Source organism: Heliangelus exortis, chromosome 1 (genome assembly GCF_036169615.1).
Source record: "Heliangelus exortis chromosome 1, bHelExo1.hap1, whole genome shotgun sequence".
Classification (NCBI taxonomy): Eukaryota; Metazoa; Chordata; class Aves; order Apodiformes; family Trochilidae; genus Heliangelus; species Heliangelus exortis.
Window position 1 is genome coordinate 182,320,068 of NC_092422.1, and position 13,962 is coordinate 182,334,029.

The 13,962-nt window shown below is 35.3% G+C and overlaps 1 protein-coding gene across 12 annotated transcripts in view; it reads right to left on the bottom strand.

Moving 5' to 3' along the window:
• CPNE8 (copine 8) overlaps positions 1–13,962 on the bottom strand; it is an 86,004-nt gene that overhangs the window by 8,946 nt on the left and 63,096 nt on the right. For 10 of the 12 annotated variants that reach the window (XR_011723960.1, XM_071733867.1, XM_071733870.1 and 7 more), the window contains 5 exons: positions 10,009–10,055; positions 9,054–9,235; positions 7,053–7,180; positions 3,554–3,656; positions 168–225 (listed from right to left, as the gene is read on the bottom strand). Coding sequence is in view for 9 of the 12 variants with exons in the window: in XM_071733867.1 (XP_071589968.1) it covers positions 168–225; positions 3,554–3,656; positions 7,053–7,180; positions 9,054–9,235; positions 10,009–10,055 (518 nt within the window). In the remaining 3 variants the exon portion in view is untranslated. Of the gene's footprint in view, positions 1–167; positions 226–3,553; positions 3,657–3,943; positions 4,096–7,052; positions 7,181–9,053; positions 9,236–10,008; positions 10,056–13,962 lie in introns of those variants that run through there. The other 2 variants (XR_011723958.1, XR_011723959.1) reach the window with 2 other exon arrangements.

Sequence of the window (13,962 nt, forward strand, 5' to 3'; positions counted from 1 at the left end):
CTCAGAATCATACCAAGTTATCAATCAATACAGCTGGGACTGTCAACAGTGCTTACTGCTTGCTCCATATGATGCTCTTTCAAAGAACAATATTTGTTTGAAAAGTCACATATTGCTAAAATGTAAACAAGTAATAAAAAGTCTAGGGAAAACACTAGAACACTTACCATCAAACTCTGCTGGTCCTACTCCCACGATAATTATTGACATTGGAAGCTTTGAAGCCTTCAACAGAAAAAGAAGTGTAACATATTGCATAAGCTCTGCCAATAACACATGGAATCTGAGGTCAATTTGAATAAAGAACATGCAGAAGTTATGTTTTAAAGAACACATTTTTATCCACCCAAAAAGCTGAAAGGTGTAAACTGTCTGCTGAAGTGATACTAACCATCTTGGATGAAGATAGAAAGGAAGGTTATTATTTTATTTTTTCCTTATGAAGTCTTTGAATCATATGGGATCATAATTTAACATTTAAAATATGTTAGATTTAAATACTAATATGACTACTAAGATGAAAAAATATAAAATTTTGTATACTGACAATAATTGCAAATATGTACCTAATTACAGTTTGACATTTATTTGAATGTACTTTGCTATTTCTTGATATTACATAGCTGCTTGGAACTATATTATCCTATATTTTACATAGGTCTTAAGCCAATTTTTCTCAAGAGAAGGAATCATCTGTTTCACCAATATCTAGCTTATATTACTTCCATTAATTAAATTTTATTCAAGTCAGTCAACCATACCACAAAGTAAACAAGGTATTGAACGAGCTTACGGTAAGATTTTTAATTTTACTTTATCTTTTCCATTCAATTAAACAAGGGAAAGATAGAATCTGGCTTCCCCTGAATAAACTCTGTAAAACCTTTAAAATTGCAAAGAAAGTATCAAATACTGGATTCTCCAGCTCTGATAGTAGCACCAGATATCTGCCAGTTCACAGAAATAATCTGAAAATGCCTCTGTTGAGGAGGGTACCAACGAAAACAAGCGATCCACCAAATGTCAGGTTTGACAGCTGTTCCTTCCTGAGATATTCTGATGCACTGTGAAACAGTTATTTTAAAAAGGAGTATACAGTGGCCAAAAATCACAGAAGTATGGTTTGTGCTAAATAAAACTCTGCTTCACTCAAGTCTGAAGTCAAGTGGTTTTAGAACAGTGTTACATTTTTCTTTTGGAATATAAAAAGTGTTTTTCTCCCCCACTTAAAAGATACTGTCATTTTACATACATCATCACCATTTCCCATTCTTTATCTTTCATAATACTACATATAAAATCAAGTTTCTGTAATAGATTTATGGTTAATTACTGTAGAGAGTCCATTTAGAACAATGAAAATACACCATTCTATAAATGACTATTTCACGTTCTACACCACAATATACTGTACATTTTACACCATATACTTGCACATTGACTGCAAATTTATCACAAAGTATTACTACATAGAGTCAATCTCCCAGCTAAAATTCTGTAGTAGAGTAAAAATAATAATAATCCCTTGTTAGTTTAATGATACTGGAGATAACAGTAAAAGCTGACCAGCCATGGTCCTGGGCCAACAGCTCTAGGTGGCCTTGCTTGAACAGGGGGCTCAGCCAAGATGATTAAAGGTCCCTTTCAACATCAGCCAGTGAGACTGGGACTAAGGGTCAGAAATACAGTGAAACTGTAACTGAGTTACAGTGTACTGCATAAATCACTAATAATGAGTATACAATTCTTAGAGCAGAACATCATCTTTGTTTCATATTTTTCTCAAGTATCACTGCTTGATTTTAAAGAAAACATTCTTCAAAGAGATGTGATCACACAGACAGTATTATGTGATCTGATGTATATGAAACAGTGAGTGGCAAGGACAGCATAAAAACAAAATTAAACTTTAGCATACAAACTTAAGTGTTGGCATTTCCTGAACAACAGTATAATCTTTAAATAGTTTGGTAAAACAGAATGTGTCTGACATATATGCTGTGATAAAATGCCTAAACCACACAATTAGTAAACAAAGAAATACCTCCTTTTGAGTTTCATATATATGAAATTGCATTGAACATCACTGCCCTTATTATTTTGGATATTAAGACTGAAAAAACTGCTATTGAATAGCATTTAATTAGTTCTGTCATGTTATACTGTGCTCATGCTTCAACTATGCAGAAAAAATGAATGCAGCTTCTTAAAAAGAAAAGATAGCAAATATTGCTCAACTTCCACTCATTCCAAGCTAAAAACTCTTCTGCTGTGTTTCCAGACAGCTGCAGACTAACACCCATTATTCTTGGAAATGAAGCACTACTGGAAACAATGTTTTTCTGTATGTCTTAGTGGCAAATTATTTAGTCTTACAAAATACCAGCTAGCTGGACTTGCTGTTCTCTTAGGGCTTCAAACAGAAGGTTGAGTTAAATCAAGTGCTATTTTATTTTAACTCCACGGGGCCTTTTTGTGATCTAAAAGAAGCAATGTTCTAAACTTCTAGGCTAGAGGATGAAATTCCAAGCTAAAATCTTGTTTATCTCCTTTAAAAGCAATATTCAGTTTATCCTGCTTTAATGGTGGAAGCTGGAAGAGGAGAGTAAGTAATCTGGTAGATTAAAACACACTTGTAGCTTTGTGTGTAAAAACTTAGCAAGTAGGCTACCAGAATCCTTATTAACACAGACTGTCTGCCTGCTGCTGGCTAAAACTTGAGGACCTTTTACTCTCCATCAAGAGATGTAACATTTCAGTAGTTTTTTCATAGACACCCTACAAACTGGAACAGTATTGAGTCTATACAGGAGGTAGTGCCAATGGCCCTTCAAAAATGTGCCACCTCATTCTACACCACTCATTTTGATGTGATGCCCAATTGTTTTAATGCAGGCTTTTCACTCACCACTTCACAAGTAACTGGATCCACTGTGGTGTGTTCAAAACTATTAGTGCAGATCCTTTCAAAACCTGTCTGGAAGCTATTTCTGTGTACATTCACCTGACATTTCCCAGGGGAAACAGAAAAATAGAACCTGTTCATAATACAGAATATTCCTTATAAGCCTAGCAGTTTTGAAGTGAAAAATATTGAAAACAAAGGAGAAACAGAAACAATTTAGAATTTGTCCAATTCCAGTGGACTATTTAGAAGGAAACCAGATGACTGGTATACTTGCCATTTGAGATCAGAAAGTTTGGGGCAGTTTTTAAAAAGCTGTCTGCAAATACTATAAAGAACAGCTCACTATGAAAAACTGTGTGGTGAGATGTGAATGAGAAAGGAGGCAGCAAGCATCATATGAGGAAAATCATATGAATATATAGTGTTAGAGAGAAGGGTATAATTTCTTGCAGCACACTAATTAAGCTGCAATTTTACTTTTTGTTTATTTTTCTCTTTTTAATAAACCTTTGCTGTTCAGGAAAAACTCTTGATTTATGTAAAAAATTTAGTGCCTGAAATATTAAATGATTTAGCTTGCTGTCTAAAATATGAATTCGTAGAAACATAAATCCTTTACATCTCCACACTTTCAGCAAAACTTACATTCACTATGGATTCTTTTGTCTGAGCCATATCAGAAATTACTCCATCTGTAATAATGAGAAGAACAAAATACTGGGAGCCATCTTTAACTGAAGCAGCATATCTAAGGAAAGAAAAAAACCAAAATTATAACAATAAAAAAACTTTTTATACAAAGAAACTAATATAAAAAGAAGCTGTATTTTAAAAATTTTACTATATTTTTAAGATTTAAAATTTAAAAAAATCATTATTTGTTATAAAGTCTGTTATTCAGTAAGCTGGTATGAAGGCAATATATTACTATTGAATGGCTGGATTTGTAGAACAAATAAAATTTGTTGGGAATCAGCACACTGCATAAATAGTTCATTAATTTCTCATTTTGGCTTACGAAAACAGGTTACTTACTGCTGAACATACTAGCAGACTTATAGCTCCTACTTATGTGCACACTTGTAAAATGGCTGAACATGGGATATACAACCTGCAGCCTTGGCTTAGCTATTTATCTATTTGCCCCTCACACAGGTAGACTTTCAAGACTCAAACTTCACCCTATGCTGTATATGAATACAAGAAAAAACCTATCCAGTGCCATTCCAGTCCCATCTCAACCAAAGGACCCAAGAAGTTACTGCTCTTTGAAAATAAATAGCTTTTGATGATTTGGAAATTCCTGAAAGACAGCTAATCTGTAGCAGCCCCTCTGAGCTCTGTGGCCCGCATACCAGAAATTAAGACTTCAGTTAATTTATCTTTAACTCCCAGGGGTCAAAGCGTCCTATATAGTTAGGGATGAACTTTTTTGTGTTGTTTCACTTGACAGCAGCTGATATAGTTACTACATTTGCAAAGGCTCCTGGTGCTGTGAAGGAGTCAAATTCTGTAGGATCTCGTAATCGAAGTGGCAATGCAGAGCATGGAGAGCAGGACAAAAAACCCCAACAAAAAGTATTCATAGAAATACTAGAATAGAATATATAGAATAGAATATATGAATATATAGAATACATAGAATATATGACCATGTACAGAACATGACTGTCAAAGAATTCATTACCTTATCTGTCACTGAACACAAAAGGCCTTCACCACTGATCAGGGTATGTGTTCTAATGGTGCTCATGGTGATTGCAGGTGCTTAGAAAATTCTAACTTTGATATTACATAGTGCATTTGCAAGTGAGAACTGCAAATAAATAACATTTACAGGATTTTGGAGGAATGTGTGTGAAATGGAATCTACAATTCGCATAAAGCCATCACACTCCTCTGCCTCCCTATGCAAGATACAGATCAGTAGAAAAGCCACACAGAAAATTAACCTGTTGAACATCTTCTATTTCCATGCTGGCAGGTTCTTCTGTTTGCATGCTGCTAGATAAATATTTAGATTAACAAGACCTATTGTGGAATACATTTTTCCTACCATGCAGAGACTTCTTTTGTCACACTTTTCCACAATGCTTACAATCTTTTCTTTGATGAGTGTACAGACAATGGATAATGAGAGAATAAAATAAAAATTCACTATCGTTTCTGAACACTTAATACCCAAACTGAAAAAATGGAATATAAATTTGGTTATTTCAAATTTTCCACAGAATAAAATATCCTGAAGTTTTTGCAAGATCTTAACTGAAGAAGGGAGATGACAGAAGACATTCCATAGAATCTGGTGTAGTTTAGATATCCTTTCCCTAGCTAGGGAGTTAATAAATTCATTATCTACTTAAAATGCTTCTGACAAGTTTCAAGATCACAAAGTGATGGTGATCTGACACAGTTTCTAGAGATCAGATCAGAGATGTATTTTTAAGTAGAAGGGATGTGGAAAGAAGAAATCTATTTGAGACTGAAGATAGGTTCAAAGAGTTACTGCAGGCTAGATCATAATTTCTACTACCATGTCCATAAATGTTAATTGAATAGCCAAGAAAATGAACCTTTAAGGAAAATGATGTTACTGAGAACTATACTGGTATAAGGATTGTCTTATGGATGATTATGCAGTAGAGCTTCTCATGAAGATACTCAGCTTTTCCTCTGAAAGGTGGTGTGATTTGCTACCAGAAGGAGTTCCCAAAGTTTGCAAGAAGTTGATATTTAGACAAAAATCCAGTGGAAGAACTACAAAAACTGGTGGCAGCCTTCTGTAATTTTGCAAAAGTTGACAAATAATCCTGAGAAACAAGTGGTAAGAAAAGGAACTGAATTTATGCCAATGCTTCGATGGCACTAGATAACGAATTTCAGTTTTTGCAATGAATAGGAGACTTGAGGTTAATTACCAAATTCTGAAGGAGCCATCTCAGCTGATATGATAGTTCTAAAGAATAAGAAAGAGCCAGAAAAGTCAGTGGGTGGGATTTCCAGTCAACCTGGCTAATGGAGACACTGAAGGCTGCATACATGGAATTCAGCTGCCATAAGGACTGGCATAGTCCCTTACAGTCTGAAATCTCCAGCTGGACAGACCCCGTCAAAAGGAAGATTAAAAGGAGATAGCTAACTGCTAAGGTCAAGGAATGGAATTTACATGTACATGATTTGAATGGTATCAGCTGAAGATGGAGAAATTAATCCTAATGATAAATACCTGAAATCCACTATCTAGCCATGCTGGGATGCACAGAAAATTCTTTGAACTTTTGAATTATTCTTCATTTCAAACAAGAGCAGCAAGAACAGATAAGTATTTCTTGCTGCAACAATTAACTATTTTGCAAGCTCATAAATCAAACATTAACAGTACAATTATTTATGCGTGCTTTATTTATTTTTTCTGTTTTATTTTACAAACATTAGTTCTTTCTGTGTATCTATAAATGAAATCTGTTCAGGTAACTACTCAGCTAAATTATCTGAGACACATAATTTTTTTTATACCAACACATGGAGAGATATTATAAGTCAAGAACTTGTCTGCCAAAATAAGGCAAAAATATCCTCCTTAAGAAACTTCCACAAGCACAGGAAGGGTTTTACTTTGGGAAGTTAGGTGAGGTGTTTCATAACACAGTCCCGTGGCTTCCCAACAGTGGCTGCTATTCTATTGCCTTAACAGTACCACTGCCAGCTGAGAATTGTGGCCACAGAGCACCCTGGAAAATTTTGCTGATGTTTTAGACACTTTGAGATTAGACAAACTACATATGCATTAAAAACTGTGCATTTTAAAATTTTTTCATATCTTTTCTGCGAGGCACAGATTTTGTGCTCAAAATGTCAAAAAAGGAACATGACCATTATCTCACAAAAATTTTCTTTCATTATGATTTCTTCTAAGATTTTAACACTGGGTGGATCAACTGGAACACTTCTATTTTGTTTTAATCAGTTATGAAATTTGGCCTAAGACTAGCACACAGTTTTCAAACATACCCAAAGACATAAGTTAATCATGCTACTCTGAATAATAAAACAATTGTAAATATCTGTCAATGTTTAGTATCATGTAACTGTTGGCCTTTGTTGTACTGACAATTTTCTACAAAGTACATGTTGTGATCCTTACCTGGCTACATGATTAATTACAGGGGCAAAGTTTGTTGGTCCATAAAGCTGTACAGATTTTAGACTCCTGTAATATGCCTCCATTACACCATCAATTCCATGGCAGTATGGATTTTGAGGATTTCCATTCTAATGAAGTAAGAGATGATTAATCACTACAAATAATTATGCAGCAATACCAATGTAGGCTAGGAAACACTATCTAGTATACACATTTAAATGCAAAAACCCTTAGCATTCTAGGATCTGTTCAGAGTTTCCTACAAATGCCTCCTATGAATGCTGTGGCTGGTGGTGAGTGTTCACTGCCTATGAAAGGAGGTTTTAGCAGCCTCATGTTATATGCAGCCTGAACTGGTTCCTAGATATAAATACCATAAACCATGCAGTAGTAACAGCATTTCCCTGTGCAGATTTAAGGTATGAATTACAAGGCAGATGTAAGACTGGAATCATGTTTAGGAGCACAGTTCTGGCTAAATGATTTCTTATTTTAAAAATTTGAAAAAAAGAAATGGTATTCAGATCCTGATATTCAGACACCATGCAAGTATGAGGTAAACTGTTAACTCTTTGTTGTTTTGGTACACTGTTCTGCATTGGAAAATTGATTTTCAATCTAGTATAAAAAGATGAGAAAAGAAAATTATTCTTTGGGAAACCACTGAAATGCCAGGGTCTCTACATTCTTTGGGTAGGCATTTTTACTTCCTATCTCCACAATAACTCTAAAGAGACAACACAAACATTTAATCCCAGATCAGTGACCCAAGTCAGGCCAGACAAATGATCATCTGTGTAGGCTTCAAAACCTTCCAAATCACCTTAATCTCCTTCATGTGCCAACACTTTGTTGGCTTAATGTGCCAGTATCTCATTCTGACATAGACTGTACCTCCCTGAGAATCTAGAAAAGCAAAGGAGATTTTTTTGATGGAAGTGATCCAAAATGTTAAAAGAGAGTGCTGAAAATACTGGCTAGCATTAATGGGAGAAACCTATGTAAGTTTAAATTTGAAGGAAGCAAAAGCAACACAGTGCTTCATTAATTAGCTGAATTAATTTTAGAAATTACTTTTAAAACTGAAAGTAGCTAGGAATACTGTTAAGTTTTATACCTGCTGTTTTCTTAGCCTTAAGAATATATATATATATCAATACATCTGAATTGCTACATGGAAATCCAAATGAAGCATGTGATTCAAATTAATATCTGCAATTGCACCTGTTTTACACTACTATCCATGTGGAAAACCTTTCTTTGAGATAAGACATGTAGTATTGTTTTCTAGCACAGGCTGACAGAAGAAACACACATCTACAATCAGTAGTTTTCCCCCATATCTGTGATGCTATCTAATTAAAACCTGATATAACTACACTTGCTGTAATTCTGGCATTCTGCTGTAATTCTACTCACAGAAAAATAAGAATCACAAAATAAGCAAGTAGATAAACATCCACACTAATCACAAGCATCAGTTGTAACACATCAACCTTTCTGGCAAATACTCTTAGATTTTAGGTTTAATTTAGCTGCCACATGGCCCAGTCTCAGATTTTTTCCTGTCACCTCAGCTTATAGTCCACTTAGTTACCCATATGTCTCTAAATTAGCAGGCTGTAAAAGAGAAAGAGATCCAAGAAAATGAGAAAGAACCATTAAAATAATGATGAAATATTATCTTGGATCATGATTCTCTTGCTTCTTAAGATAAAGTAGTTTCAGTCTGAAGTCTTTCAAGCAACTGTTTCTCATGCTGCTACAGATGAGGTTAAAGATTATTACTTTTCTTTATTACTACTTTTGGCCTACAGGAACTTCTTCCCTCTGGATTTCTGTCAGTAACTTTACTACGATAAAAAAAATTGGAACAGTCTTTTAGACAGAAGAATTTGCCCTCTGTTCTTTACTTGTCAAGCAACAGCTTAAGACTGCAACTCCTAAAAATCTTACTGTAGTACAGAAATTCAAACAACATATAAATATTTATTTACTTACCAGTGCAAATTCATGGGATACTCTTCCATCTGGAGGCAGCCTAGCTCCAAAACCTAGAGCTGGGAACATTTTATCACTGTCATAGTCCTGAATTATTTCACCTACAGCTTTCAGTGCCATGCCATAAGCATTCAGCTGATAGGGATTCATGTAGTGCAGTGAAGTGGGCTGTGAAGGGTTACCTGTTGAAGCAAGGATCAAATTTACTTTAAACTGAATCACTTAAAAATTTTCTCTCTTAAAAATTACAGGAATCTAAGAAAGCAGAAATTGAAAAGAAAAGATCATGAAAAGAAAATGAAGTTATTTCCTATATGAACAACTGTGGCTACATCAGGTAAAAATTCAATGATGTTCTGAATATATTTTAATAGGTTAACAGCAGTAGCTGTAAATCTTTTAAGCACTGCATGGGCAACAAGAAACTATGATTACACTTGAAAATTTATGTAATTTTATAAAATGAGGCAGACTTTTAAGGCAAAATTTACAGAAGTATTATGAATGCAGCTTTGGAGGAGAATCAAAACTTATCTCTGCTTCACCCCACTTCAGTCTCACTCTACCTGAAACTCCTTCCTTTATCTCCTCTGAATTTTTTTTCTAAGTTAGCCAGTTTTCTCCCAGTAGGAATAAAGAAAGTAATGAAAATAATAAGCAGAAAGAAATAATAATAAGCAGAAAGTACAGAAATATTTGAAAACTTCCCCTACTTATTAAATTTTATATGCATCTTTTTCAATTTTTATCTGTTCTGTTTGCCCTGCTTTTCTGGACCAGAATTGCACTCCAGTTTGTTAAGCAGCAAAAGGGAATCTAGATTCCAGGTGCTGCCAGGCATAACATATATGATCAAGAGAATGAGTTTAAGTAAACTACTGATACAGATACACACACTTTTACTTAAAATTGAACACATCCCATACATATAAAAGAAGTTTATTTTTATTCTTACCATTTGAGGCTGTGAAATCAATAGCTACTGTGAAATTGATCTGGGTTCTGTAGAAAAAGCAAATACCCATCTTGTTAATAGTTTTAGTTACGTGGAAAAACAAACAAGAGATGATCATCTTGTTTGTGGACAAACTGCAAGACAATGACTCTCTAATACAGGAAATAAACACTGAAAGTATTTTTTTAAGTTTTCTGCCAAGAGCTACACAACTGTATTTTATTTTCACACTGGACACAGTTACTTTACTCCATCCTTTTTTCATTTATGAAAAATCCTGAATCTTTAATTAGGTTAAGTTCTACAAACAAAATCAATTTTTAGCAGTAATACTGATTTTCCATTGGACATACTTTAGCCCCAGTGATATTGACAAGGGAACAGGGTTTTACTAAGCTTCTTAAAACTAAAACTGCATCTTCATTCAGAAATGGTTTGAAATCATACTATGCATAAAATGTTTGGTGAGGGTATCATAGTTTTGGGCAGTATTTCATTCATTCATGTGATCATACTCCGAATGAGCACACCAAGGTAATTATTGGAAGACAAAATTTAAATATTGAAGCAGGAATGCAAAGATCTGTATTTGGAGCAGTAGCTATAAAAAAGCCATTCTTGTGCATGGATCAATTGTTAGCACACAGTTAGCACACCGTTACTGCCAAGAAAATGAATCATCAATAGACTTTTACAGAATGACAATCCACAGTTCATTTCCACTGCCTTCTTCAGGACTAAATACTGTTGTTATAATCTTTTAACTAGTAACAGTCTATTAGGAAAAGGAATTTGTATGAACTTGAAAATTGACTTTCTGCTCAGACTGAGAAATTTACATTTTCCTTTAAATTCCTGCTTCTTGGTGTGTGCAACTACAAACCTAATGACCAAATTAGCAAAGATTAAAGCTATTTGAAAGTTACAGATTTAACTCACATTTACAGTAACTATTTAACACCTGGCCTTGCAGTAGTGTTTTACTGCTCAATCATAGAATAGAATCATAGAATTGGCTGGGTTGGAAGGGACTTGAGAGATCATCAAGTCCAACCCTTGATCCACTACCGCTGCAGTTACCACACCATGGCACTGAGTGCCACATCCAGTCTCTTTTTAAATATCTCCAGGGATGGAGAATCCACCACTTCCCAGGGCAGCCCATTCCAATGCTTGATCACCCTCTCCGTAAAGAAATTCTTTCTAATGTCCAAACTAAACCTCCCTCGGCACAACTTGAGACCTCTTGTGCCCTCTTGTCTTGTAAAGGAGCCTCAGATCCTAAGAGAAAACACTATTTATTTAAAGATGTGTATGAAAAAAATTCACATGGAATAACTTTACCATACTGAGCAAGGTTAACATAAACTATGCTAGGTTGTGGGTAGACTATGTCTCCAAAGAATGATAAAAGCCTGACAAAGCTCAGAGCATCAAGAAGAGTCATGCAGTTTCATAGAATCTGGTCACCCCAAAATTTGTCAAAAAAAGTTGTGGCCTCCATAGAATTGATGCAATCTCTGAAAAGTTCAGAGAGCTAAGCTTTATGAGACAAGTTTTCTGCCAATACTTCTGCATTCTTCTTTATGCAGTTTCACAAATTGTAACAAGCACTAGGAAGAGAAAAGATGGCCTCAAGTTGTGACAGGGGAAGTTTAGCTCAGATATTAGGAAAAATTTCTTCACCCAAAATGTTTTTAGGCATTGGAGCAGACTGCCCAGAGATGTGGTTGAGTCAGCATTCCTGGAAATATTTAAATGTGTAGATGTGGTGCTTAGGGACAGGGCATAGTGGCAGACTTGGCAATATAACAGGTTAACAGTTGGACAGGGTGATCTTAAAACATCTTTTCCAACAAAAAGATTCTATGATTCTATATCAGAAATATCCCTTTGACTATGATACCATGGAAGAGAGACATGGAAGCCTAAGTTACACAAAGCATCTCTGAGGAAAGGAGTAACAAATCACAAAAGGGCTTAAAATAAAGTTCAACCTTTGTACTTGAAATTAGCAAAATGTACTGTTTTTTTTAATGGAAAACTGGGTATTTCAAGCTCAAACACAAATTAGTACCACTGCAGAAAATATTTTCAGAAGTGGTATAATGTATTTTGTGTGAAAAATAATTACGAAAAGTCATTAATTAAAAGTCATTAACACATGCTATTCTGGATACAAATTAAATGTAATGAATATATCTTAAAGTCCACTGTCTGGGTTTTATTTCTAATATGTTTTTAACAGCCTAATTCTTTGGTTGTATCAAGTGTATATTATTAAGTTATTTTTATTAATGCATTAACCTTTATCAGCAAAATATTTTAAAACAAAATTATTATTTATTTTATGTAGGAGACTTTAGTTGAAAAATCATTAACTCAGAATAAGGATGCTCTTGTCTTCAAGACAATTTTAGGTGGCTGATTAAATGATGCAATTTTTAAAACTATAAAGATAAACCCCCCTATTATTTCTGATAAGGAAATTCTTTGGTTAAGGTTTTGTCCCTGCTTTTCCAGCTGTACAGTTCTGCAAGGAGCTACATTATAAGCTCATGACACTCGCTACGACAATGATGTTGTGAAGTCATGAGGCTTTGCACAAAAGCTGCTAAAATTGACATGTGGCTGAGTTCCTGACTGTCCTGTCAGTTCTCTCCCAAGGGAGAACTTAGGTAGAATAAATATCCAAGCACAGTAATGTGTCTTATGGATTCAGAGCTGGATGGATCACTGTAACTCTGAAGGAATTTAGTTGGTATAGAAAGTCTTGATCTATTTGATACCTGAACAGGGTAGTCTGCCCTGTGCTACCACGAGAAACAAAGTATCTTAAAAGGAACAGTAATCTTTACCTCATAATCACACAGCAGCCATTTTGTTTGTTTCTCTGGGAGAGCAAGTTGAACCCCAGTGTCTTTTAATAAGAGCTTTATCAACACTGATATACATAAGGAAACAAACTAAGCCTGGGTGCAGCTTTTCACCAGGCTTGATAACATTTGTAATGATCAGGTTTTCTTAAACAGTACATTGGAAGGAATCATGAATTGGCTCCATGAATTATGAATCTGTGGCTTCAGAGGGACAACCAGCTGGTCCATTAGCAGGGGGGAATTTTTAAAGGTCTGAGGACCACTTACTGCATAGGAATCTACAAATGGAGCTAATGGAGTAGCTAACAGGCTTTTTCCTCTCCATGGCATTTAATTCCCCAGTGACAGTTATTTTACAATTCTCCCTTTGCAGATGCTTGTTTGGCAAAATGCATTAACAACATACAGAAGATTTTTCTGATAAAAGCTCTAAAATATCTTCCTCTTACACAGTCTTATTACTCAGTATTGTCAAAGATACAAAAAATATATGGTAAAGCCTCCAAAATACATAACCATGGCAGCCCTTGCCTCATAACTGTATTTCACACCAGGTCTCCTTTGAACATCAAATACACGTGCCATTACATTATATGATGTACTGGCTGGATGAAAGTAGCTGTCCTAAAAGAAGTTCTAAATTCCCACTTTGATTGTTAATGAATCAAGAGAGTTCAGTTAAAAATGTAAGTCCAAATGCCTCAGAATCCAAAGTGTGGCTGTACATTTCCAAAAACATGGATGAAGGTATGGAGAGGCTGAGGGAGCTGGGGGTGTTCAGCCTGGAGAAGAGGAGGCTCAGGGGAGACCTCATCACTCTCTACAACTCCCTGAAAGGAGGTTGGAGCCAGGTGGGGGTTGGTCTCTTTTCCCAGGCAACCCTCAGCAAGACAAGAGGGCATGGTCTCAAGTTGTGCCAGGGGAGGTTTAGGTTGGACATTAGAAAGAATTTCTTTATTGAGAGGGTGATCAAGCATTGGAATGGGCTGCCCCGGGAAGTGGTGGATTCTCCATCCCTGGAGATATTTCAAAAGAGCCTGGATGTGGCACTCAGTGCCATGGTCTGGTAGCTGCA